This window comes from Vicugna pacos, chromosome 31 (assembly GCF_048564905.1).
Source record: "Vicugna pacos chromosome 31, VicPac4, whole genome shotgun sequence".
NCBI lineage: Eukaryota > Metazoa > Chordata > Mammalia > Artiodactyla > Camelidae > Vicugna > Vicugna pacos.
The window spans coordinates 22,851,438-22,879,227 of NC_133017.1; the positions used below are offsets into that span (position 1 = coordinate 22,851,438).

The 27,790-nt window shown below is 45.4% G+C and overlaps 1 protein-coding gene and 1 non-coding gene across 6 annotated transcripts in view; both read left to right on the forward strand.

Moving 5' to 3' along the window:
• The first annotated feature begins 4,581 nt into the window (after positions 1-4,581).
• SLC18A1 (solute carrier family 18 member A1) overlaps positions 4,582-27,790 on the forward strand; it is a 35,018-nt gene continuing 11,809 nt past the window's right edge. For 3 of the 5 annotated variants that reach the window (XM_072952628.1, XM_015238227.3, XM_072952627.1), the window contains exons 1-12: positions 4,582-4,784; positions 7,351-7,547; positions 10,770-10,937; positions 12,937-13,191; positions 15,254-15,614; positions 16,435-16,493; positions 19,349-19,432; positions 20,589-20,681; positions 22,421-22,510; positions 22,755-22,798; positions 24,770-24,830; positions 24,914-25,009. In XM_072952628.1, coding sequence (XP_072808729.1) covers positions 13,068-13,191; positions 15,254-15,614; positions 16,435-16,493; positions 19,349-19,432; positions 20,589-20,681; positions 22,421-22,510; positions 22,755-22,798; positions 24,770-24,830; positions 24,914-25,009 — 1,012 coding nt within the window. In that variant the 5' untranslated portion in view covers positions 4,582-4,784; positions 7,351-7,547; positions 10,770-10,937; positions 12,937-13,067. Of the gene's footprint in view, positions 4,785-7,338; positions 7,548-10,769; positions 10,938-11,887; positions 12,069-12,936; positions 13,192-15,253; positions 15,615-16,434; positions 16,494-19,348; positions 19,433-20,588; positions 20,682-22,420; positions 22,511-22,754; positions 22,799-24,769; positions 24,831-24,913; positions 25,010-27,790 lie in introns of those variants that run through there. The other 2 variants (XM_072952625.1, XM_072952626.1) reach the window with 2 other exon arrangements.
• On the forward strand, positions 25,212-25,402 carry LOC116286158 (U2 spliceosomal RNA). The gene has a single exon (XR_004195920.1). It is a non-coding gene; the product is annotated as a U2 spliceosomal RNA (small nuclear RNA).

Below are 27,790 nucleotides of genomic sequence, written 5' to 3' on the forward strand. Positions count from 1 at the left end.
TCACAATGGTAGTTAAGTTTCAGATATGAATTCCAGAATGCTGCTATCATTACACCTTTTATCCTTTTATTTTAGGAGTAATTCAAGATTTTTACTTTTTAAGAAGTTGTCTTTTAACTTTTTACTCTGTGGGCAGGAATCAGTTATGGCCTGTAGTGCACAAGCAAAGTATTAATTCCAACATTTATTTAGCAAATATTGGAACAACTTATTATGTGTATTGGGTACTGTTGTAAGTCCTAGAGACTTACCAGTACTTACACAAAGTCCCTGTCCTCGGGGTGCTTATAAGAGTGGGAAAGTCAGAAAACAAAAAATATATTAATAAAGTGCGTGGTAGTGACATGTGTGATAAAAAGTTCCAAAACAGAGTGAGCAGGTAATGGTAAAAGAGTGATGAGGATGGAGAGAAGATTTAGATAATGTGGTCCCGGAATGTGCCTCAACCATCTGAGATCTAAATAAAGAGAGCAAGACAGTCATGGAAGCTCCAGGAGGCATGTGACCCAGGTGGAGAGAAAAGTAAGTGCAAAAGCCCTGAGGCAGAGGGAAAGTGGGGCTAGGATGGATTAAGTTTAGCAGAGAACAGTAGGAGAGAGGGCGGGGCCAGCTCAGATGGAGTCTTGGAAGCTATGGATAGGGATTTGAATTTTATTCTTAGTGTGATTGGGAAGCTTTATGAAGGGATAATGTGATATGATTAGGCCTTAAAAAGACATCGTGTTCTACTAAGCAAAAAAGTGAATTGGGGCAGGAGGCAAAGTAGGAACCGAAACTAGGCAGGAAGCTACTGTAACTGTCTGGGGTGAGCAGCGGTGACTCAGAGTCCTCCAGCGCACCTCCACGGCGTGCTGGCCTTACCTCCACCACAGAACTCAGCATTGTAATCACAGCGTTGGTAAGTGCCCCTTTATGTTTTTCTCCTCTGCCGTTCCCCTCTGTAACCTTAGATAACCTTAGACCAAGGAGACTGGCAATGAGATGTAGAGAAGAGGGTAGTTAGAAGAAACAGTTTGAAGGAAACAATAAAAAGAGATCAGACTGCTGTCATGGGCATCATTAACTGGGGACTCACGGAAATCTGTGAGACCTCATGCACAGTGTACGCATTTGGGCATCTCTCATGGGAATGGCCCGTAGATTTTGACAGATTCTCAAAGGAGCCTGAAGCTCTTAAAGGAAACAAAATAGCTAAGCACTAGTTGGAAGAGCGATATTTCCATTTATAGAACCATTTTTCTATATGGTAGTATCAGATATTTGTATAATTGGCACCATCTCCAACTTTTTAGACAATTACAATATTTTTATTTAAAATTTTTTCGTGTCTAATGATGGTATCTGTGTAAAGGGCAATTCAAACATATTTGTCAAGTGAAATTGAATATGAGTATTTCTTAGTTCTTCAGAGCATTAATATTTAAACACTGTTCCTCTTGATTTTTTAAAAAAAATATTTCCTTAATATATAAGAAAGACAAAAGGAAAAAAAATTCTACACACAGAACAAAAACACATGAGGAATTATAGAAAAATCTTAGTTTCCCTACTAATGAAGAAATTCAAACTGAAACACCATGAGGTTCTACTGAATTTGTTAAATGAGCGTAATTAACCCAGTGATTCCTTTTTTGAGCATTGACAGGATTAGGGACTGAACGATGCACCAACACATCTCTCCTGGCTTTATCAATTGGTCAGTCCTTCTGGAGGGCAACCTGGTGTGGGCCCCAAGCTGCTCATCCAGTTATTCATTTCAGCACTCTCATTAATGGGATTATTAACCAAAGGAATATTTTCCTAGCTTGTTTTGGCAATACTTCTGCTTATCATGGTGAAAATGAAATAGTAATCTGAGTATCTAACAGTAGTGAACTGGGCAAGGACTCTGCATTTAATGACTACTAGCATGCATGTGATACATAGCTAGTGGAATTTAAGTATGTGGAACTATTTATATAAAATAATAGTGAGTGGAAAGAACTAAACACTGATATAGACCAATTGCAACAGTGTAAAACACTTATGTACACTGCTAAAAATCAGAAGATGTAGTGACATAAATGATACTGCAGTTTTTTTTTGGGGGGTGACTATATTTTTCTTCCTAAAATGGGTGTTATAGGTCCAAAGTCACATATACTCACATAGAAAGCATCACCTGGGGGACAGGGTGGACTACAGCATTTTGGTTAAGAGGCTCTGGGGCCGGACTGAAGTCCTGTTAATGCAAAGTGTTTGGCGAACAGCAAGGGCTAAATGTGTTTTAACTAGTAGTATTATTATAGCCTTTGATTGATTGATTGTTCAGACATGCCCATATTAATTACTATGTGTCAGGCTCTTTGCTAAGAGCTCTGTAAATGGCACTGCTCCCTGACTAGTTTGTATCAAGCAGGACTATGTCTTATAATTATTTGTGTGTTCTGGCTATGGTACTTCCCAAGATAACTTGCACATAGTACATAATAACTATCTAGGAGATGAATGCCAATGTGTTGCTCCTTTTCTACGGATGAACAGTTCTCCACTAAACTAATACTTCTATGTAAAGGTTTCTTCCTAGGGAACACTCACCCTATCAGATTATATGCTGGTTACTGTCCTCTTATTATTTGTTGAAATCCTATCTTATTTTACCCTAAGGAATGCACGCCCAGCTGGCCTCAGCAGCAGGGAATGTGGTTGGAACATGAGACTCAGAGTCACCAGCCCCAGTCTCACACAGTATGACCCTGCCCCAGTCCTCGATTCCTTTTGTCTCTGACTCTCCTTATGTCAGTTGGGAAGATTTCGTGTCATAGTTCTCAAGGATTTAAAAGAAGGCTTCCAGAAATCAACATCACAGACAGAAACGCCAACACTTAACTCTTCTTCGTAAATGTTTACTGAGGGAGAAAATTATAGGAGGGCAGGGGAAGAAAAGCTTATGCCAGTGACCTAATTTTCCCCATTTAATGTGTGTCTGTCTTCATTTGCTGGAAAATCTTGATCAAGGAAAACATAATGAAGACAAACCACAGCAAGTCAATTCACTAGGTCTGTACATTTCCGTGTCACAAGGCGTAAACCAGTCTAAGGTCATCAATGTAAAATTTTCAGCACGAGGTGGGAGCGGGAGCTGATTAATTCATATTTATATTTTTTTTCTTCCTTTGTTGTTGTGTTGGGTGTTCTCTAATTCGACCATTGGACACAGAGCGAGCTTTATAGTCTGGAACCTGTACTTTGATCACTTCAGAGCCGAGATCTCTGGTTCTGTCTCATGTTACTTTCATTGTCACAAAGGTCACTGATGTGTAGTGAAAAGAAAGGAAACAGCAGAGGGCCCCCTGTGATCAGAACAATGGCCACTTAAAAGTGAACAGTGCAATGTTTAAACATACAGACCCAAGATGAGGCCAGTGGCTGGAAGTTGCCTTACCAGGTGCTGACTTTGTCATTGTCTGGCAGTGTGAAGTGGGAAAAAGTATCCTTGAAACTCGAGGTGCCCTTTGTCAAAGACTTTCTTTTGTTGCCAGATCCAGACAGCCCTTTCTCATCCCAAATGTTCCAAACAATAGGAATCTGTTGGATAAATGCTGATAGGATATTATTCAGACACTAAGATAGAAAGATATTTTAAACATGGGAAAACTTTTTACAATACAGTATCGAGTAAAAATTCTATAGGAAATGGCATACACAGTATAATCTCTGTTGTCTACATGTATACATACAACCTCAGAAAAAATACTAGAAAGAAATATATACAGATGTTAAGAGTGACTATCGCTGAGTTATGGAATGCTTCGCAATGTTTATAGTTGTCAATTTTTTTTGTATGTGCCAACATTACACTTTTTAATCAGAAATGAAATTAGGAATATTAAAGCACTTCTGTTTAAAATGTTACAAGTTTCATTTTAAGAGGCACCAGGGTCGGCCAGTGGTAAGATAAGCCTGTGATCAGACAAATGAAAAGTTTGGTATTGCAGAGACCTGGAAGGAACTGGGGTCAAAGAAAGTAGTGAGAGATGACACAGAGTCTGCATTCGATGGGAACTCATTGTTTTACCTCTAAGACTGGTTTATGATTGTTAGACCTGGAATAAACCTTAGGGATCAACTCGACCTAACTCTCCAATGTACAAATGAGGAAACGGAAGTAAATTGATTTCCCAAGTTGCAGAAGCAAGATAGTAGCAGGGCTAGGCAGTCTGACCTCCCTAGACTTCAGATTTTTTTTTTCTCCATTGCTTCCATAGCTGCCCACTTCTGGCTCTGTTAGCTGTGCACGCATGTGGACAAGTCTAGGAGACTCAGTCTGATGAAGGCTATATAGATAGGCTATTCTATCCTCATGTAGGGGAACTTTGGAAGACCCAATTATTTCAAAGACAGGTGGGGGCTTCTGATTATCTGAAATGAGAATCCAAGACCCGGGCTTTGACCTGGTGACTGTCTGAAGCCCCTTCTTCGGTTGCAAAGATGACCTGGGGACCAGCTGGACTTACAACATCTGGGATTCTCAGGAAAAATTCTAGGGATTTATTCTGATTTGGATTATGTTGACTTTTCCACCGGTTGTCATGACAACATGCCTGCCCTCTCTCAACATCAGAGCCTGACCATCACCAGAAAAAGGCCTTGTTTCCTGGCTTATTTACGATGAACTCATTGGGGAAGTGCAGTGAAAGCCCGAATGATATCTTTTTTATCAACAAATGCATACTGAGTGAGCACTGGTAATGCACTCCACATCCCGCTGGGCACTGGAGACCTTTCAGAAGGACCAGAGAGTGGTAAGTACACTGGACCAAACTCTGTCCTCAGGCAGTGTCTCTGGGCCTGTGTTGCGTCTTGAAAGCGAGGGTGACGTTACTGTGAAACATGTTTCTAAGGAGCTAAAGGCTAAATTGGAGAGACAAGGTTCACACACATGATCTGATGGCGAACATGTGAAACAGCATGGAACGACGTGCTGGATTGTCTAACGGGCAAGAGAAAGGCCAGCTAGGATTTGCTCAGGTCAGATTAGTCTCCATCTAAAGGCAGACGTTTCCAGTTAGATAGCAGCTGGGGCCGATGTGGATCAGAGGGACAGTAATGGGTGTGCCATGTGATTCTCAAGCAGGACACATCGATTCCCATGGTTAGCAAGACAGAGCAGCTCCATGGTGGATGCTGCATTTTGAAGAGGAATTTAATTTTTAGGGAACTTAGTGTCTGGAAATTCCCCCGCCAAACAGAGGAATTCAGTCAGAGCAGAGTCAGTGTGTTACTGTTTATCTGATAAGTAAATGCGTAGGTTCTAATATTATGTGCCTACAATGTGACAAGCATTTTCCTAAGTGCTTATGGTGAATTAACTCACCGAATCTTCGCAGAAACTCTATAAATTAGCAAAAACTCTGTAAGTTGAGGCACAGAAAAGTTAAGTAATTTGTCCAGAGTCTCACAGGTAGCAAATGACAGAACCAAGACCCAAACCTTACTAATTCAGGTGCTTCTTCTCTGTTTCCTGGTATGTATAGAAAGATATTTATAGAAAACATGGCCTTTGTCCCTAAGTTACTGCTGGCCTTTCTTACCCCACTGAAGTCATGGACATTTCTGCAGGCTCTCTGATCTAGCTCAGCAGTTTGTGAATTGTTAAATTTTTTTCCATCTCTGATCTATGAATTAAAGTGAATAAGTAGCCATGACAGAGGCTAAGATTCCAAGTGTTAGTTGAGGATTTTAAAACCCTCAGTTCTGCTTGTGGAATTCTGCTCACATAGTCAAGGATGGTAGGTTTGGGAGCTGAATTCCAAGTGGAAGGTCGAATTCCCTGAGTCCCATTCTTAAGCAGTCAGGCTCTGGAAAAATGCAAGTCTCCTTCCGGGCTTCCCATACCTCAGCCAGTCCTGCGTAAAGCTCAGAGAATCAAGAATGTTTATCATCGTCATCAGTAACAACAGCAAATAGTTACTGAACATCCCTACTGGGCAAGATGCCAGGTGCTGTGTAGAACACAGAGGTGAGGAAGATAAAAGCCTGCCTTTAAGTAGCTTGCAGCCTAGGAGCAGATAACTGTAATTGAAGGAAAAATGTCAGAAGTGTCATAAAACGCTGCATCTCTACAGCTGGTTTTTGGTCAGTCTCGTTCTTCATCAACTCTTGCATAGCTCCAAGGTGGGCACTAAGGGAAAGGAGATAGGAATGCTGGCTGATAGACATAACTGGGGCTGCATTTTCCAAGCAGAGGGGGCTTGAGTCAAGCTAGGTGGAGATGGTATAGCCTGATCCTCAGGGGACAATGGCGAGGCTGAAACTTGATCGTTCAGGGAGGATCTTGAAATGACATAATGAGAGGCCATAAAGAAGGGAGAGACCTCACGAGGGCAGAAGAGATGAGGGGCGTTGGAAGTATGCAGAGAGTACAAGATAACCAGGAGTGCAGCCATGAGGCTTAGGTCTGTGCTGAAGAATCAAAGAAAGAAGACTGAGCAGCAGGTGAGAAGCAACAGCCAGAAGAGCCCCCTGCCCGCCCCCAACCGTGGGTAGGTTCTACCAGAGGGACCCCCTTCAGGTTCTACGTTTTAATGGGACAGCTGCAGGTTCCCCCGCTGGCCCTGGCCAGACGAAATCCGGACTGCGTTTGAAGGAACCTGGCTCTAGGAAGCCAGTTTCTCGGGGGCAGAATCTCTATCTTCTTTGGCTTTAAATGTTTCTGAATCTGCTCTCTCTAAAGGCAGGGCTATCTCCTCAAGAGCTCCGAGGGTGAAAGGACGCTGCTGGGCAGGCGGGGAGGGGGCTGAAATTCCCCACCCCCAGTTCATTTATTTATTGCTGAGTTTGTCACCAGTTCCCTACAATACTTCAGGGAGGTCCCAGCTTATTTTGAGTTTGGTTTTTACTTTTTTATTTTTTATGTACTTTTTAATCTGTAACTTTCGTAAATTGAATATAATTTAAAAAAATTTTATTGACGTGTAGTTGATTTACAATGTTAATTTCAGATGTACAGCAAAGTGGTTCAGTTATTCATGTACATGCATATATACATTCTTTTTTGGATTCTTTTCTATTATATGTTATTACAAGAAATTGAATCATATCGTTCCCTGTGCTGTACAGTAGGTCCTTGTTGTTTATCTATTTTATATATAGTATTGTGTGTCTGTTAATCCAGCTCCTAATTGTTCCCTCCCTGCTCTTGAGTTTGGTTTTTAAGGCACCTTGTTTCCCTTCATCTATAACAAGCTCTTTCTCCAGTTTACCGGACACAGCGATTCCCAGCTTTTTGGACACAGATCCCTCTGACCGGGTACACAGTGCCATGAAGCTCTTGACCATAAAGTAACCTCTCCCCAGCCTTCTTTTCAGAAGCCTGTGACGGGAACCAAACCTCTCTAGTCTGAGGCTGGAACGCTGACATATGCTGGATGGAAGAGGAAGTCCGAACTGATCGTTAAATATTTGACCAGCAAGAGAAAGAGAAAGCAATGAGAAACAAAAGCAAACTTCATGTTGGAGTCACGGGGCCATCTACTCTGGCAAGGCCACGTCAGCCACCGCCAAATGTAAGTGTAATTAGGTTATACGTGTTTTTCGGTCTGGAGAAGAAAGCTGTCTGTCTGAGGATGCTGTGTTCCGGCCACTCTAACTGAATGATAACAGAGCCACTGTCAGAGAGCCCTAAGTTCCATCTCAGGTCTAGGTCATTCTCAGCAGGCTGCTCCGGCTGGAAAGCATTCGTCCCGAGGACCCGGGGTCCGTGCACACAGACTGAGATGTTACTTCTACTGGCGACTTTTTTACTTTTGAATTTTCCCACTGTAATTTGGGTAATAGATTAGCAAAATCTCCTTTACTTTTGCCATTTAGCATCACCACTAATAGAACTTAGGAATATTTTAAAAATTAATTGTAGTATATACAATATACATATAAAAAAATACAAACCATTTTTAAGGGACAGTAGAGTGTCATTAAGTACATTCACGTAGTTGTGCAACCAAGCAATCTCTGGAAGTTTTCCAGCTTGCAAAACAAAAACTCTACACCCATCAAACAACAGCTTCTCACTTCCTCCACCCTCCAGATGCTGGAAACCACCATTCTACTTCCTGTTGCTATGCATTTGAGTAATCCAGTTACCGCAAATTAGTGAAAGCAAACGGTATTTGTCTTCTTGGGACTGTCTTATTGAACTTAGCTTCATGGCCTCAAGATTCATCTGTGTCGTAGCATGTGTCAGAATTGCCTTCCTTCCTTTTGAAGGCTGAGTATTATTCCACTGTCTGCAGATATCACATTTTGTTTATCCATTCATCCTTCCACCTTCTGGCAATTGTGCATAATGCTGCTATGAATTTACATGAAGTTTAAAAAGGTTTTTTAAAATATTTTATTTATTTGTTTGTTTTGGAGGGAGGTAATTAGATTTTCTTATTTCCTTATTTATTTTAATAGAGGTATTGAAGGTTGAACCCAGGACCTTGTGCATGCTAAGCATGTGCTCTACCACTGAGCTGTCCCGTACCCTCTACGTGAAGTTTTATATCCTACCTGTTTACTTACCATTTTAATATCTATGTATAAACATATATAATTTTTTCCAGGTGGATACATAGCCTCCAAAATCTTTTTTTTTTCTATTTTAACAGCAAGATGACAGCCTTTCAAGCCCGTGTGCTTAAATATTTTTGTTCAGTTGTACATTTGAGCTGTTTCCATTTTTTCCCTCACTGGTGATAAAAATTTTATACCTATGATATATCCTTCCATATTTTAGCTTCTTTTCTTAGAACAGATTCCTAAGAAATGAATCACTAGATTAAAAGTCATGGACGTTTTCTGACTTGATAGATAAGAGATGGAAAGTCAAATGCCTTTCTAAAAGAATGGTCCCCATTTGCACACTAATAATGTACATGAATGTACATTTCCTCATAGTCACACCAGCTTTATCCTGTTTTCTTACGTTAGAAAATTAAACAGGAGGAAGATAAGAGCTCACTCCTGTTTGATAGACAACACTCTGATTAGTAAAAGTGATGGGCATTTATGAGAACACTCCAGACTTGGCTCGCCTGTGAGTACCAGCGTGGTTACAGCTAACTGAAATGTGTATGATGTGTAAAACAGGTGTATAGCAGACATATGCCCGATATGTAGGGGGCTCAGTAAATGATTGCTATTATTATTACTGCTGTTGCTTCTGTTAGAGCTCAAAGTATGATGATTCTTATTTAGCTGGTACCTGATCTCTCAGGCCCTCAGCTCCTCTAAACTGTGGTTTTCCAATTATGTGGGGCATCCCCAGTGTGGGGCATCCGAGAACGGCTTATTCTTCCTGGTGCAGAAGGATGGCTTCCCTGTGGTGGCTGCCCTGAGACCTCAGGCACCAAAGCTGTACTTAGGGTGGAGGGCATGGTGGCAGAAGTGTCACCTGGGCTCCAGCATGACACTACCTTAGGCCCCGAATCTTGTAAATGTCTTCATTAGTCTATTTTCTTCTCTGTCTTTTGGCCCTCATGCCCTCTCTCCACAGAGGCTCAGGCAACGGGGTGAGTAAGGGAGCTAGTGTGTTGTGCTCCCTATGGTGGGCAGAATAATGCCCTCTCCCCCACCCCCCCAACCCCCCAGAGATGTCCTCACCCTAATTCTGGAACCTGTGAATACATTACCTTAATGTGGTAAAGAGCCTTTGAAGATAGGATTGAGTTCAGGATCTCGAGATGGGGAGATCACTTTGGATTATCTGGACGGGCCCAGTGTCGTCCCATGAGTTATTTTAAGTGAAGGGGGGAGACTAGAGGGAAGAGAGAGAAGGACAGAGAGTTAAGCAACTCTGCCAACACCTTGAGTTTTAGCCCAATAAGACCTATTGGGATGGGGGAGGAGCAGGGAAGGGAAGGGTACAGTTCAGTTGTAGAGCACATGCTTAGCATACAGGAGGTCTTGGGTTCAATCCCCAGCATCTCCATAAAGGAAAAAAAAAAAGACCTATTTTGGAATTCTGACCTTCAGACCTCTAAGCTAATACATTCATGTTGTTATAAGCCATTAAGTTTGTGGTAATTTGTTACAGCAGCAGTAGGAACCTCATACGCTCCCCTCCCCCTATTTCTATTGCCTCCTCCCTGTTTCTCTTTCCAGGTCTCCTTTACGTCTCTTTCGATTGGGAGGGGCCCACAAGTTCCACAATTAGAAACTCTCTGCTGCTACTCTGCCCATTAGTCATATTTGCTCTTGTGCAAATTACTTATGTTCTTTGCCCCACCCCCCCGATGACCCTAAATGTCATAAAAGTATAGATCTATAAGGCCACTCTGAGATTCCACAATGAGCTACACTCTCTCATGTAACCATCCAGCCAGTCATCGATCCAAGAAATGTTTACTGGAGGCTTCTATGGGCCAGGCGTTGAGCTAGTATTGGGATGTAAGGATAGCAGTGCACCATCTACACCTTTATGGAGGCCACAGGGGATGGATTTTTATACTTGAGAACAACATGCATAGTTTTTTTTTTTTTTCCTGTGAGTGTTCTAAGAATTGTTTCTTTCCAGAAAGCAATTGGGGTTACGTGGAGCCTCTTTGACTAAGTAGCAAGGAGTAAGAACTGTACTCTGGTTCCATTCTGTCTTCCAATTTGTATTCAAGACCCAGACAAGGGTTAATGTGTTTGATGGTAGATAAGCAGGGATGAAAAACAGCACAGCCCAGTGCCTCTTTGTTTAGGATAATTTCTCCCCTCTCTTTGTCCTCTTTGGTGCTGCTTTCCTGCCTCTGACGCAGGGAGCTAAGGTTTCAATTAAATCTTTGTGGACAAAGGGCACACATGGCATCCTCAGATAACGGGTGGCAATAAATCCAGCAGCACATCCACTTTCAGAGAAGAGTCCCTGCTGAACTGCCAAGAGCCGCCGATACCTCGCTGAGTACCTCGCACAGGTGGCCCGTCAGGTAAGATGTTTCTCTCTTTGGATGCATTTATTCCTTCCCGTAATTCGTGTCTCTTCGTGGAGGATTTTGACTTTAAAGTAAGTTGACTTCTGATTTGTTGGCAAATCCCTAGTTTGTTTTGTTTTGTTTGTTGTGTTGGTTTCGTTTGCTTTGCTTGTATATTTTTGGTCTATCCTCAGAGTACTTATTTCATTCTGTTTTACATCTTTCAGTTTTCCATCGCTTTTCTGTTAGTCTCTTCTTATTTTCCTGGATATACATTTCTTACGTTTCCTAAGTAAATTTGTGTTTAGAAATACCATTTTTTATATACAGAGAAATGAAAGGTATTCAGTGATTTGCATGTATTTTCTTTTTAAAACTTACCTGGAAATCGGTTCAGTGGGCACTCGGTCACTTAGAACTGTCGTGTGGACCGTGTTTTTCCAACCCTGGCCTTAGAACAGGGTAGCTCGGTGCTGGGATAATTCCAACATTCGAATCTGACTGTTGAACCCCAATGATAATCATTTAAAATTATTTACTTCTTGTGTTATGAAAGTAGTTAACTATCAAATGATTACAGAATAATTAGAAACGACAGAAAAGGAAAAAGAAGATAATTAAAGTCGTTGATGATCATAGCTGGCACTTGGGTGTGTCTCTTTCTAGTGCTGCAAAAGGGTGCACATATATTTATTTTTTATGTAATTGAGCTCAAGCTGTAAATACAGTTGAATATCTTTTCTTCTCACTTAACATATGAAGAGTATTTTCTAAGTCATCAAAATTATTTGAAAACATTATTTGTGAGAGCTGCTTCTATTTCACCATTGAAATGTATCTTTTTTTTCAGTAACGTAAATAATTCAACAACTGTTAATTTTAAATGTAAACCTTTGGCTGCATTTCCAATCATTTCCTTAAGATAGGTCCCACGTCAAGGGGTGTACAATGATGAGGGCCTGATATGCTTCCTGACAGTAAGCTGTTTTAAAATTTACAAGATTGGAATTGTTGATGCTACAACAGAACAGTGAATAAGAAAATGGAACCCTTCCCATCAACGGCGATCGCCTGAAATTCAACAAAAGCCTGTGACGTCATGCTGACCGGTGCCATGAAGTCCTAAGGGGAAAGCTAGTCGTGAAAGTTAGTGTTCTGTTTACACAGAGCAGCGCATCTTTCTGAGCAGGGGTCTCTAGCTTCAGCCAAAGAACAGGAGTGTTAATAGTGCCACAGGGCAAGGGAAGATGGTGGAGTCCATTTCTGCAAGTTAAAAAAGAGCTGGGATTTTGTTCCAGTTGGACACTAATCGTGTGACTGGAGACAAATGTCTTGACCTCTTGGGTCTCAGATTTCTCATCTGTGAGATGGGAGGGTTGGCTTCTAGGTCACTGTTTGTCAATGAGCAACACAAGTAACACATGCGGCACCTGGGACATTTCTGGGTGGTACACACACATCATTTTTTTTTTTTTGGCGTAGCACATCAAGTTATATTTTAAAGCAGCAGTATTTCAGGTTTTAAAAAGAGTGGATTTAGAGGACAAGATTAAGTAGGCAACAGCACACTTAGTCTTCAGATGTGACAGACGCCTCCAAACATATGTCTAATGTTTGAGAAACACAGAGTTAGGTGATCTCTAGAGCCTGCTTCCTGTGCAAGGTGGAATTCAGATATAAAAAGCCGGTGACCAGTGCTTTCTTGGAAGGCATTCTGGGAACCGGGTGGAGCTACCAAGCTGTGTAAGAGGTGAACAGAGACACAGGCGTGGAAGAGGGTCCAGTACCATCCTGTCACCTCACCTCTTTGTACTTCTCGTTTTATTTTTATTTGTATTAAAATACATATATTTTTTTATTTTGAGGGCGTCAGTTATTGTTAGTTTGTTTATTTAATGGAGGTGCTGGGGATGGAACCCAGGACCTCGTGCATGCTAGGCCTGCGCTCTACCACTGAGCTATACCCTCCCCCTGCACTTCTCATTTTAATACTGAGTTTCCCTTGTCTGGGCAGAATTTCTCCCCTCTGCTGCAAAGGCTGCAGGAGACCTATACCTGTAACAGGATTCTCCCTGAGAACCTGGCGGAGAAGACGCCCCTAGCCCAGCCCAGCCCAGCCCAGCCCAGCCCAGCCCAGCCCACACCATGCTCAGGGCAGTTTTGGATGTTCCTCAGCAGTTGCTGAAGAAGGGAAGAGAGTCCCGGAAGCTGGTGCTGCTGGTGGTGTTCGTCGCTCTGCTCCTGGACAACATGCTGCTCACTGTGGTGGGTACGTCTGGGGGTCTCGATGCTGGGAGTTAATTTGCTCTGGGCCCCAATGGGCAGCATGCACCCTGTTGGAATTCAGCAGTGAATGGACTTGAGAATTTTTCTTTTTATGCTTGAAAACACAAGGATGGCTGGGGATTGGAGGAAACAGCAGGAAAGGGAGTGTGTAGCTTGCCAACCACTGCTGCAAAGACCCCCGAGGTTCAAGAAAGAAGGAGGTTTAGAGAACATCGTACTAAAACGAAGAGGCTGACCTGGAGCCAGAGCTGGCAGTACTTTTCTTCCTCCCCATACTATCTTTTTTTTTTTAAGTTTAGTTAAATTTTAATTTAATTTAATTTAATTTATTAAAAACATATTTTTAGGTTTATTTGTTTTTTAATGGCAGTACTGGGAATTGAACCCAGGATCTTTGTGCAGGCTAAGCATGCTCTCTGCCACTGAGCTATACCCTCGCCCCTCTTCCCCATACTCTCTTCCCAAGGTGCCCTTGCTTCTGAAATAGTGAGCATCTTCTCACTGTGTTGCCTTCCAGCATCTGCTCTATCAAACCACACCTTGTGTGGATACCCAACTCCTTTCCTGTGGTTCGTTCCCGTATGGTCCTACTTTTTTAGTTGGTAGCTTATTAATTTTTACATTGAATTATGCTGGTATATAAATGGGTGCCAACATGTTTCCCCTCTTGGGTCAAGTAGATGCTTTTTTTTTAAAGGGAGGTGCTGGGGATTGAACCCAGGACTTCGTGCCTGCTAAGTATGTGCCCTATTACTGAGTTATACCAACCCTCCCAAAATATATGCTTTTAAACAAGAATCTTCCTGAGACAGATTGTTAATCAAATACACTCACTTCTCATCATTCATGGTAGTTACACACTATACATTTGCTGTGAATACTGCATTTAGCCAGTACTAAGTCATTGCTCCTGGAGGAAATAAACACACATACACTATATAGATTATAACCTTAAATCCTAAAAACACATCCAGGTAGATTGTATTTTCTTTACGAAAGAGAAAACGGGGCTCAGAAGTGTTCAGTGACTTGCCTGAAGCATCCCCCCCCTACTGACAGGTGCCCAGTGGGGAGTCAAGTTCTGCCCAGCTGGCCCCTGGCTGGAGTCTCTTGCGCTGCACGGCCCTGCCCCTCCCGTCTCCATGCTCTGCATCTCTGTGAGAGCTGGAACAGGAAGGCAGAGCCTGCCTCGATCAATCTCAGCTGCAAAAGTGAGCACCTGGCGACTCAGTGCTTCCTCCATTCTCTGCATGGATGTCTGAGAGAAATTGTGATGGCTCCATGAGCATTGGTTTTGTGATTACAAATAAATTTTAGCCAGTCAGTGAATTAGCCAATATGGAATCCACAGATGATGAGGACCAACTCTGTGATGGTAGGAACTTAGGTTCTTTTTTTATATTTATTTTTTATTTTTTTATTGAAGTATTTTATTGAACTTAACATGTAAGTTTCTGGTTTACAGCACAGTGTCCCAGTCATGCATATACGTACATATATTCACTTTCATATTTTTTCCATTAAAAGTTATTACAAGATACTGAACATAGTTCCCTGTGCTATAGGAAAGAAACTTTTAAAATCTATTCTTATATATAGTGGCTAACATTCGTAAATCTCAAAGTCCCAAATTTATCCCTTCCTAACCCGCTTTCCCCAGTAACCATAAGATTGTTTACTACGTCTGCGAGTCTGTTTCTGTTTTGTAGATGAGTTCATAGTGTCCTTTTCTCTTTTTTTAGAGTCCACATGTGAGTGATCTCATACGGTATTTTTCTTTCTCTTTCTGGCTCACTTCACTTAGAATGATGATCTCCAGGTCCATCCATGTTGCTGCAAATGGCATTATTTTATTCGTTTTTATGGCAGTGTAGTATGGAATTTAGGTTCTTGAGCCAATAAGGATAACTTGGGCAGGCACAGCCTTTGAGTGGACTTAGACACCTTCGTGGGAGTGAATCTGAACCCCACGATGTGCCCCTGAAATGACTGGTGGTAAAAAGACAATCTGTCCTTAGTTCTCATTTCTTGTTCTTCACTCGCAGTGCCCATTGTGCCCACCTACCTGTACGCCATAGAGTTCAAAGGAGTCAACACGTCTCTGTACCTCGGCCCCACCGCAGCCTCCCAGCACACCCTCACTCCTGCCTTTTCCGCCATCTTCTCCTTCTTTGACAACAACACCGTATCTACTGAAGGAAGTGTGCCTGGTGGCATAGCCTGGACAAGTGGCACTTCTGGCACCACCCCTCCTCCAGTCACTGAAGCCATGCCAGCACATAAAAACAACTGCTTTCAAGGCACAGAGTTCCTGAAGGAAGAGAACATATGGGTCGGGGTTCTGTTTGCTTCCAAGGCTCTGATGCAACTCCTGGTCAACCCGTTTGTGGGGCCTCTCACCAACAGGTATCTCAGTGGGTGCAGGGTCCTACGGGGCACTCAGGGGCTCAGAGACAAGAGGATGGGCTGAGGTATCATAAAGGGGGTTAGAAGGGAGAGAGAAGGAAAACTCACTTGTCTGTACCCCAGGGCAGGCAGCACTTTGGGAAGCTGGTTACTCCAAAGGATAACGTGATGTTGATGAAATGCCATGGGCTTCAGATGTTCTTAGTGATGTAATGACTGTCGGGTACCAAGAAGGAAACCGGGGAACAGAAGTAATATACTGTTGGTGGTGTTTCCGTGCCCTGGAACGTGGCTCGAGTCGGGTAAGGGTGGAAATAGGACAGGCCTGTTGCAGACTAGAGCACTGGCTCCTTAGTTGAAGTGTTTGGGGTTATCCTGGTGTTTCAAAAAGATATGCGCTCTGACTAGGCCATCCTTCCTGGAAAAGAGGATTTGGGCCCTGGTCTGTGGGCAAATGTGCATGTTTTTTAATTCCTTTCTCTATACCTGCATTCAGAGATCTGTTTTACCATGCACTCAAATAACTGCATTTCTGTTACCAATTACATGAAAAAATACAGTGCACGTATAATGGGTGCCTATTGGAATTGTATCTCTTTTTCCCCTTTTTTAAAAAAAATTCAAGTATAGTCAGCTTACAACGTCGTGTCAATTTCTGGTGTACAGCATAATGCTTCAGCCATACATATATTCCTTTTCATATTCTTTTTCATTATAGGTTATTACAGGATATTGAATAGAGTTCCCTGTGTTCTACAGTGTAAACTTGCTGTTTATCTGTTTTACATGGAATTGTATCTTTGTTTAAATTCCCTTCTAGGATTGGATATCACATTCCCATGTTCGCTGGCTTTGTTATCATGTTTATCTCCACAATTAGTAAGTAATCTGCTTCCTCTTCTCTTCCCTTCACTGATTAACTTTGATTTTATCACATGCTCTGCAGCAAAAAGAGCAGGGTCAGGTTAGCTACTTAGTTATCTGACTAAGTGGCCTGTGACACTGATTTAAATGCTTTACAGTTTTTGTTACGGGGGGCGAGAACAGCCGAAGCAACTCAAGTCTGGGTGGAATTTATATATTCTGCTATCAAAGAATAGATACTTCCTCCAGCTGGAGAAGATTGTAAAGGCCGTTTCTTAAAAAAAATGTGGGGGGTGAGGGGAGGTAATTAGATTTATTTATTTTTTATTGATTGATTGATTGGAGGTACTGGGGGTTGAATCCAGGACCTCCTGCATGCTAAGCATGTGCTCTACCACTGAGCTATATGCCCCTCCATGAAGGCCATTTTAATGTGTATGCTTTTGTGTGTGTGTGTGTGTGTGTGTGTGTGTGTATCAGTAATCCCCTGAGTGAATTTAGTACAAACAGCCCATCTTGGAGAAGACGTCGTAGCATTTTGATATGCAAAGGTAAAGAGCAACTAACAAAGAACCTAAACTGGACCACAGCACCTGGAAAATTCCGAAAAGCCTGCTGCCTTCCAGGAAGGCTGTGAAAGGCGATAGCTTTGGAAAATAAATCTGCTAAAAAGGACAAGAAGAGGCAAATAGTCTACCCCGTATCAGATAAATGTTCTCAATATGAGAGAGATGTGAATGAGAACAGTAAGTAAAAAAAAAATACACCTGGAAACTGACCCTGAGAAAATAAGAAAATGACTGTGGGGCGAGGGGTTGGGGGAGGGCAGCCTGTGGACCCATGGGTGGCTCCCGATGCCTCTGCTGATGTCTGTGGTCTGGGTGACACACCTCCTTCTCCCTCTCATCTTGCTAAGTACCTTTCTGTGACTTTTCTGCTTGTCCTGTTGCTCCTGCTGAAAGTTTCGTCCTTTCCAGCGCAGGACTTGTCACCTATCAACCAATGTCGAACAGGAATTTGTTGCGTTCAGGGCTGGTAGGTGCAAAGCGCAGGGACTCCACGTGTGAAATTCTGTCCGAGAACTGCAGCTTACTCGTGAAACTCCAGCTGAGCCAGAGGAAACCAGGAAGTTAAATTGAGACGTCTTCGTTGAACTTCTAGGAGCCCAGCCCATGCTACACAATAAACAGAAAACTAATAAGATGCTCTGTTTCATCAAATGAGACTTGCACATCATTCCACAGAACTTTAGGAAGCACGCATATTATGCTTCGAGGATGAAAAGTCACTGAGGGAACGCAAAAAATAAAAAGGCATGGTTCCAGCTACCCAGGTGTTCTTGATACTTGCCTGGGAGACCTGCAGACTCTGCTAAATAAGTTAATGCAGTGTCCTGGTAGATCCCAAACTTTTTAGCATAAGGTCCTTGCCTGATTCTCTGCCAAGAACTCGTGTTTCAAAAGCTTTTCGTATCTACCAAGCTGCACGTGTTCAATAATAATTATTGTTTCCACAACATAACCAGTGTTGCTGTACCGAGTTGACCTCACTCTGGCAAACTTTTGGTGTGTAGGGTGTCCTATGTAGCATTCTTTCAGGGTTTTTAGATACCAAAATGAGTTTTCTGATGCCCAAATCACTACCAGTAAGGGCCCCCAGCTAGGAAACTTGCTAAATGTAATTAGGCGCTAAATAGTGGCCCACGGTAGGGGGTGCAAAATGAAAAGGAAATTACTTTGGTCTTCCCAAACAGGGTGACCCACCATCCTAGTTTGCCTGGGATGGAGAGGCTTCCCAGGATTCGAGACTTTTGATTTTCAACCCAGGAAGGTCCTGGGCAGACAGAGATGGGTTGGTCCCTCTGTGCTCAAAGGACATAGGGAGAGCAGACCTGGAATAGATTGGAAGTCAGAAAGCCCAGGAGAGGGCATTGAAGCCCTGGCAAGGAGAGACCCAGCATTTGCATGTTTGGGAGACGGTGTGGTCATGTCGGGAAGTAATGGGAGAAGATTATAAGCGCGGCCAAAGACGTGTGTAATCAGTGGACAGAGGGGCTCAGCTCCGGCTGAGTCAGACGCGCTGGGAGCACGTCCTCAGTTCCGGCGGTGCTGTCCTGCACTTGGCGGTGTGAGACGTGTCTGGACTCAACGACCTTACCACCAATGAAACGCCCTGTAATTTGGCTTTTGGTAACACATCCCTGTTTGGTTCTCAGCTGCGTGTGTGTTAGTCTGAATCTCTTCAAGGGCATGAACGGGATGTTCTCTTTATTTCATGTCTGTTACAGAGCCCAGCACAGCCACGTGTTCAGTATCACTTAATAAATACTGATGTGATTTGGCTGAAGGAGCTTCCAGTATAAGGGGGAGGATCTGATTGGATCACAAGATACCATTTTCTCCCCAATGCCTGTGGTCCTTCAGGTGCACATAGCTTTCGTCCCACGTTCTAGATGACCTCATGGGGCCCAACAAGGGCAAAGCTCAAATCTGAGTGTTGCATATGGAGGATCCCAAAGTAGGGTCTAAGGACCAGTTCCCAGCCCAGGGCACTGGGCACGGACAGCCCTGGCTCCAGTGGACAAAATGTTGGGCTCTAGGCAGGAACAGTGGACACCCAGCCTTCCATCCACTTTGTGGTGAATTGGTTTATGCATCTTTGGTTTCTCAGTCTTCAGGCCAATCAGTGCAGTCCTGGTTAAGGAGGGGTGGGTAATGGAACGACAACTCCGAATACAGAGAACGGTGATCATGCTTTATTAAAACGTATGCATGATGGCTCGTGTCTGTAATACCCTGGATCTCTTCCCGTGGCTGGGGAAGCAAAGGCAGTCTGCTAACTGGAGCATTTTTGCTGTTCTCTTTGCCTAGTGTTTGCTTTTTCTGGTACCTATACCCTGCTCTTTGTGGCCCGAACCCTTCAAGGCATTGGATCTTCATTTTCATCTGTTGCAGGTAACACCAACATCTTGCACACTCACACCCACACGCATACATGCATGCACACACATCTCTTACCATCTCTTACTGCCTTCAGACCCTGTAGGATGTATATGAAGGAATTAAGGAAAATACCATAGTGGTACGCAGACAGTGTGATTTAAAAACAAGATAATTGTAGGTGCCCCGATGGCGGAGTAGGGAGACTCCCAGCTCGCCCTCCACCAAATCCACCAAGAATGACATCTGCAAACCCGCTGAGTCGCACAGAACACCTGCTGAACTCTGGCAGAGTGTCTCTTGCTTCAAAATACAAGAGGATTCTCACAAAATCTGACAAACAAGTTCTCACTGTACAGCACAGGGAACTCTATTCAGTATCTTGTAGCAACTTATGGTGAAAAAGAATATGAAAATGATTATATGTGCGTTCGTGTGTGACTGAAGCATTAGCTTTACACCAGAAATTGACACAACATTGTAAACTGACTACACTTCAGTAAAAAAAAATATATACAAAAACGAGATAATTGTAGAGTTGCCGGCAGTGCCTGTAAATCCCCAAGCCTGAGGTCACCTTCTCTGATGATATGCAGATGCAGCAAGCTCAGGTCAGACCACGCCCAGGGTCAAACCGTGAAGTCGGCCAGGTTTCTATTTAACGCCACTTTGTGGCCTTTCCTCTGTCCCCTTCTTAACATTTTATGCTATTTGAGACGTGTGTACGTGGATGTAAGAGTCCACAGCCCACACTCTCTCCCAGGTCCTCACGCTCTTCTTTGGGCTCCCCCATCACGTAGAACTGTGCTCTGTGTTCAGGATCTTCCCTCCCTTGATCTGCTCCAGACCCATGGACTCAGGGAGACGTGCTGGGAAACGGTACAGGGATAGGAACTGCGGCATCGCTGGACAGTGGTGGTCCATGTTGCCCTTCCCAAAGACCTCTGCACTTCCAATAATATTCTGACCAGGAGGAGTGAGCGGTGTGGGCATTTCAGGGGCCCGTGGGGGCAGTATGTGTGAAATACTGCGGGTTGGTTTCTATAAAACCCCTCAAACGGAAACTCTAGCTAAGGCGGCCCCTGAAGATGTAACAGGGCCGAGATGGAGGTCTCTGGGAGAGAGGCGGACAGGGAGTTTCTGTGTGCCAGCTCTGTCACTCTCCCTTCAGGCCTTGGGATGCTGGCGAGTGTCTACACTGATGACCACGAGAGAGGGCGTGCCATGGGGATTGCCCTGGGGGGCCTGGCTCTGGGAGTGCTGGGTAAGTGGGCGCCGGCCCCTGATCTGGGCTCAGGAGGGGAGGTGCTGTCGACCCTCGGGAGATGGCTGCAGGACGCGGTGGTTTCTCAAGTCATGGGAGATAGCATTTTCCTTTGTGCTGTGTCCAATCATGGTGTGAATCCTTCTGAGATTGTGCCTGGGGAGGGCAAACTCTCTTTCCCCTTAAGAAGCTGCACATCCCTTCAGGGCCTGGGGATGGTCCAGAAACCTAGTCTGTTCAAGGGAGTGAATCTCTGCGCGTTTGCAGCCACTGCCTCACCTCTGCTGCAGTACGTGGCCAGTGCTTTCAGCGTGAGAACGTGCTCTTTGTCAGACTGTGTGCTAAACGCATACATGACCTCCTGTCACCCTTGCCACCACACTCGTGAAGGAGGAATGATTGTCCCTCTTCCGGTGATGAGGATAAGAAAGGTTAATAGCCATCTGAAGTCACACGGCCAGGAAATGTCAGAGTCAGGATACAGACTCAGACTTTCTGGGCTCGAATCCCACGCTCCAGACCACAAGGTTAGACTTCCCTTGAGGTCCGTCCTGCGTCTGGTTTCATCGACCAGTCCAGCAAGCCCCAGGCTTTCACTGAGCACCTGAGACACGCCAAACACGATGGTCACACAGAAGGATACGGGTAGGAAGCCCCCGACGCGCTTCCTGCCCTCTAGGAGCGTACAGGCTAATTAAGAGGGAAACACCAAAAGTCTCTTCCCTGGCCCACGCCTGCTCTCTCGACCACCACGGTGAGGAGAGGGAGCAAACGCTCTGCTCTTTGATGGCATCCACCCCCCCAAACACAGACACCCGAGCTAAAGCCTGGTGTGTCCCGGTCCCCTGTGTCTCCGCTCATCCCCCAGAGAGTAAGCCTGTTCTATCCTCCCCAGCCGCTCCCCCGAGGCCAGCTCCTCGTCCCGTCCCAGCTGGAGCAGGGCACCAGCCTCCTGCCTCATCTCTCGCCCACCCCTCCCTCCCCACGGGGCCCCCGGAAGAAACCGCCTACACGCAGGGCCGGTGGTGTTCCTCCCCTCCACCGATGCTTCTCCCGAGCCCGCGAGGCCAGGGAGCTGCCCTGTCTGGATCCGTGAAGTCCTTGGCTGTTTGGCCTCAGCCTTCCGCACCTCCGGCTTCTCCCGATACTCCTGTCCTGGTGCCGGGGGCTTTCTCCTAATTCTCCCCCCCCCCACACGCTCCGTTATAACACCTCTGGGCTCTTTACATACGCTTTTGTTTTTATTAGGGTTTTTAAAAAGTTTGGGGGGGTGATTAGGTTTTAGTTTCATTATTTATAATGGAGAGACTGGGGACTGACCCCAGAACCTTTGTGCATGCTAAGCATGCGCCCTAGCACTGAGCTATCCCCTCCCCCCTACACATGCTTCTTCCCCACGAGTATTGCCCACTGGACAAAGCCCCCGTGGCCACCCAAACTCACTCTGCTGTGCATACATAGCACTTCATAGATGGGACATTTACCGCTGACATTTACTTTTCATCATGTTCTAATGATTTGGGTCCGACCCCCGCCACACACACACATTTCCTCCACTAGAGAGTGAGCCCCTGGAAGCAGGTCTTTGTCATCTCTGAATCCTCGACACCTCATGCGCTCATGCGGAGCTCAGCCCCCGGAAGGCCCCCAGGGAATGCTCCCTGGGTGCATGTGGACAAGTTGCGCTGGCTGGGAAGTGGCCCTCACGTCTGGAATCCATGCCTGTTTTGCTTTTCCAGTGGGTGCCCCCTTCGGAAGTGTGATGTATGTGTTTTTTGGGAAGTTCGTACCCTTCCTCATCTTGGCCTTCCTGGCGCTCCTGGATGGAGGTAAGTGACCGTAAGAGGCCACCAGGCAGGCGGCAGCCCGGGCCAGGTTGGGAATGCATTGTGCTGTGGTGTCAGTCTTGACATGTCCCTGTGGATTAAGGACCACCCCATCGGAAGAAAGAAGGAAGAAGCTCAGGGAATTCGGTCTGTACATGATAGGATGCTAACAATGTGGCTGTTACCGGATCCCCCAACTCATACGTGGGCAAACTGAACTCTTTCTCTCTCCCTCTGCCTTTCTTAGCACTCCAGCTGTGCATCCTGCACCCTTCCAAGATTTCTCCTGAGGTAAGTGGATTCCAAGCTCCATTGCCAAGAGATAGATAGAATGGCTGAGTGCAGTGACCCAGGCGTGCCTAGATCATCCCGTCAAAGTGTAAGAAGAAAGGGGGATGGGGTTGGAGAAAGCAAGAACTGTGCTGGATTCCCAACAGGGCCACATTTAGGATGGTGTGGGAGATGGGGAGGGAGTCTGGCTGGAGGTTGGGCAGGGATGGAGGAAGAGCCTTATAAAGAATCAAAGGAACCTTACTGAGATTATATATATAATGACTCAGAACCGGGAGACAGTGACACTGGGGCCTGAGAATCACAATTATAACATCTCAGAGCTGAAGACCTCGGAAACCAGGCAAACGGTCTCTCCCCCAAAAGCATCCTTACAAACTGTCATTCTATAGCGGTTAAATGTCACTGTCGGCATTTGTCTGACTCTAAGACAGAGATGGCTCTGGGAAAACCGTATCAAACCACGAAGAAAGAAAATTAAGAAAGCATAGAAAATACAGGAAACTTGATCTGAAGACCTTGATTTTGTAGCCACGTCTGACAGTTGTGCAGGCATCCTGGGAGCGCTCTGCTTTGACTGGCGTCTGAAGTGAGGGGCAGCCTGTGGGGTCTGTGCCGGCTCCACATAGTTAGTGTCAGAATTGAATTCAATTTGCAGGGACCCCCAGTTGGTGCCCACAGAGAACTGGGGAATTGCGTGGCGTGAGAAGCGACACATTTGGCATCAGAAGTGTTCTGAGTAGAGAAATGATTTTCCTTCGATTTTTTTTATACGTGATTTTGATTTTTGGGTGGTAATGTTCTACATATTCAAAAAAATGTTGTTTTTCTGGCCACATGGTGTACCAGTGTATGCGTACCAGATTTTATTCAATCCTCTATGCTCGGGCATTTAGGTAGTTCCCAGTATTTTGCAGTTACAAATAGTGCTGCAATGAGTAACCTTGTGTATGTGCATTTTTATAAAGTTGGAGAGCATCTTTAGGATAAATTTCTGAAAGTGGAGTTGCTGGATCAAAGGGTTTACTGGACTTCTTTCGTGTATATTTTATGATCTAGCTCTCTCTTTACTGAGAATTACATATGGGAGAGCAGGATCTTTTTAGAGTATCTCTGAATATTTTAATCCACCCCTGTGTGTGCAGCGAGGGTTATCAGATTAAAACTATTAAATTTATTACAACATAGAAATAGGATAAACACCAGAGATTAGGGCACGGTACTCAGGAAGTTTGAAAGAGAGAGAAGTTCCAGCTACTGAGTCAGGGAAACCTCTGGATAAGAAGGAGCTGTTTAAGCTTGACTTTGCAGGGTAGGTGAGGTCTGGACTTTTGGAACGGAGAAGGAAGGGCATTTAAGAGAAGGTACCCGTGACACCTGAGGGCCTGCTGGTGTGCAGGGGAGGAAGGTGGATGACTGAGTTTAGTGGAAGGAAGATGTTTTGAGCAGTGGGTGGTGTCAGAGTTGGACATTTGGGCTGGCGTTCCAATCTAGTTGCTCAGGTTGTCGGCTGCACCAGCCAGTGTGGCTCCACGTGGTCAGAGCAGGACTTCAGTCACCTTGAGCTGCCTTCTGAGTTGTGACCTCTGGGCTTACCTTTGGGATTCAGCGCCCTGCCTGGGGTTCTCCTTGGACGAATGTTAGTGCCAGCCGGATCCTGTGGAGAGGCCCAAGGCCAGGATCCCAGACACCTGCTGTCCAGTGTCGGCCTTGCTGACAGTCCGCTGTGACCTGGTTGATGGCCATTGGTAGGCAGGAATCGTGTCTGGAGTACTGCCCCCCTCTCTGTGCCTGCCCTGCACCCGGTATATGCAGTCCCAGCTCACTCTGCGACACTGGGCAAGTCCGTTCCTCTTCTGTGACTTGGGTGTCTGGTCTCCACGGTAAGGGAGCTAATGTAGAAGGTGCTGTGAAGACAGGAGAGGTGTATATGCTGTACAAATGGAAGGTTTTTGTTGTCCATGTTCTCAGAGCGTCACGGGGACTCCTCTCCTCACACTTCTCAGAGACCCTTACATCCTGGTGGCTGCAGGTAAGCTGACCTTGCCTCCCTTTCCGGCGGGGAGAGCCTGAGCTTCTGGGCAACCACGGGGGCTCACTGAACCATCTCCCCAGGCTCCCTCTGCTTCGCCAACATGGGAGTGGCCATGCTGGAGCCCACACTGCCCATCTGGATGTTGCAGACCATGTGTGCACCAGAGTGGCAGCTCGGTGAGTGACCTTGGTCCCCAACTGGGGCTTGGGCAGAGAGGTGTGTACCATGGGCCCTTTCTCAGGACATCAGGAGGCATCCTCAGGACCAGGTCTTCCGGATCACAGAGAGACAATGCGCTTTCTTGCGAGAATTACCTTCCTTGTCCACACCTGTGAATCAAGCCTGGTTGGGTGGGCAGTCCTTCCAAGACGCAGGCTGGTCGCTTCTCGGCCTTTTGGTTAAGATCAAGTGTAGTCCCTGTTCTTTTCAGTTTACTATCTGATACGTCCTCTAGCTGAGGACAGTACATTAAATGGATTTTTGGAGCAGGAAGTTGGAATAGGCGCTTGCTCCGCCCACTCCACGCATCAACCCGGTGTTGCAATACTTCCGGGAACGGTGCACCCTCCGGCAGAGAAGGTGGGGAAGAAGCAGGCCGAGAAGGGATGGAGTGGCAGCTGTGTGGTAGAATGATTAATGACTTCTAGTCAAAAGACCTCAGGTTTCCATTTCTACTCCATCGATGTGCTTTGCGCAAACTGGTGCAAAGCACTCAGCTTTCAGAGCATCACTTTTCTCATCTCTGAAACAGACGTCAGAATCCTATCTCATTCAGCAGGTAAATCTGAGGAATGAATGGCTTCATCCGTGGAAATGCTTGGCACCTGTAGGATGTAAACAGGCACCACCATCACCATCGATACTTTCCTCTTGTCCACTCCCCTTTCCACAGGTTACCCTTTTGCTATCTTCTTACCCTAAAAAAGTGCTTCTGGGGTACACTGTTCTGAGAGGGAGGCCTCCAGCCTTCTCTGCCCCCTGGAGAGACGTCGTCATGACTCATCTGAGCCTAGAGAGGAGGCAGTGGACCCTTCCAGGAAGCCGGAGCAAAGGGCACAGGGAAGGTTACGTGCAAATCGCTCAGTCACTGCAGGGAGGAGAGGTGTATGCGGCCAGGGGGGAAACTGATAAGGACCTGATGGAGCTTAATATGCAACGGAAAGCACTAGATCTAATTTTTCAGGGGACAGTTCTAAGCAAGGATCTCGGCTGCACTCCTGGCCCCAAATTGAATTTTTCTGGGCTGCAGCTGCCTCTGACCATGATGGTTAATTAAGTTAGTTGTGCTTGGTGCCAATAAACAGCCCCGGCCCCAGGGCTCCAGCCGCCCAGGCTCTTGGGGCAGGTGGGGAACCAGCCAGGCTCAGAATGGCCCCTCCCCTGCCCTTCGTGCCTCCACGGGAGGGAGAATGAAAAGCAAACCAGCCATCAGCCGGTAACTGGTGAATTGTTGACTTTACGTTTAATTGTAATCATCGTGACGGTGCCTGCTAGGCAGCACTGGTTCCTCTTGGGGTGCAGAGAAACAGAGAGAGGCTGGTGAGACCCAAGATCAGACTCACAGTGCCCCGTGCAGGTGAGGCGGCTGCGAAAAGCCCTCGGGAGAGTCAGTAGGGGAGCCGAGAAGGCTTGCGTCCTCCACCATCCCTGACGACTTGGCTCAGTGCTCTCTGCCTCTGTTAAGTCTAACATCAAAGGTTCTCAGCTGGAGAGCGGGGTAAGATTCAGACAGCTGGGGGGCAGGGTATAGCTCAGTGGCAGAGTGCATCCTTAGCACGCACGAGGTCTTGGGTTCAATCCCCAGTGCCTCCAATAAAGAAATAAAGAAATCTAATTACCCATCCCGCCAAAAAAAAAAGCCCCCCCCCAAAAAACCGCAAAACAAAACACACAGCACATTATGAACAACAAAATTCGGACTGCTGGGCCCCGTTCAGCAAATCAGTAGAAACAAGTTTGCATTCCCAGTAATGCCAGTGTGCGTCAGTGGCCGCGCTGAGAAACACGGCTCTCGGGGCACAGCGCCTCTCCAGGCTGTCGGGAGGAGCAGTCTGTGGTCTGGGACTGAACTTCAGTGCCCCGTTGTGGACCCGCTGCTCTCACCCAGTGGAGGAAGGAGCTCAGGGGTAGAAATCCTGACTCGACCACTGACTGGTTGTGTCCTTGGATACGTTATTTAACCCCTTTGAACTCTGCTTTTTTCACTTGTGAAAATGCAGATGCCTTTTCGGGTTGTTTTCAGGATTCAGTAGATCTGTGTGTTCTAGAGGGATTTGGAATAGCACGGTGCATGGAATACAGGATATGCTCAGGGAGTAAAAATTAACGCCATTGTCATCACTGTTTTTGTTGAAATCACTTTGACAGTCACCGCTATGAGTGGTCCCCCATCCCTTGAAGGTGTGCTGTGAAAAGTGTATGCTCGGGGTTTGCGGATAGGAACTACTGCATATGAAATAGGTAAACAGCAAGGTCCTACTGCCTAGCGCAGGGAGCTACATTCCATACTTTGTAATGGCCTATAGTGAAAAAGAGAATGAAAAAGAATATATATATGTGCTTAAATGAATCACTATGCTGTGTGCCAGAAATTAACACAACGTTGTAAATCAGCCATAATTCAATTGGAAAAAAAAAGTGTAGGCAGACATGTAGTCTGGAACACCTGCTTTGCACAAAACGCTACGGAAATGCAAGCTATATTCAGATCCTAAAGAACAAGCCACGTTGATTGAGGCACCTCTCGTTCAGGAAGTCCCACGTCACTTAGAACAAAATCAAGGAGATGAGTCATCCAGCAGGCTGTGGGCTTCCTGATGGTGCCCGTTTCCAGATACCAGGTAAACAACTGAGCAGCTATACTATTAAATTTGTAAAGCCATGAAACACAAACAAACGTTTGCCGTTTGAAACAGGTCGCCGCCTGTCCAGGTAGCCTAGGCAGATACACCCAGGTG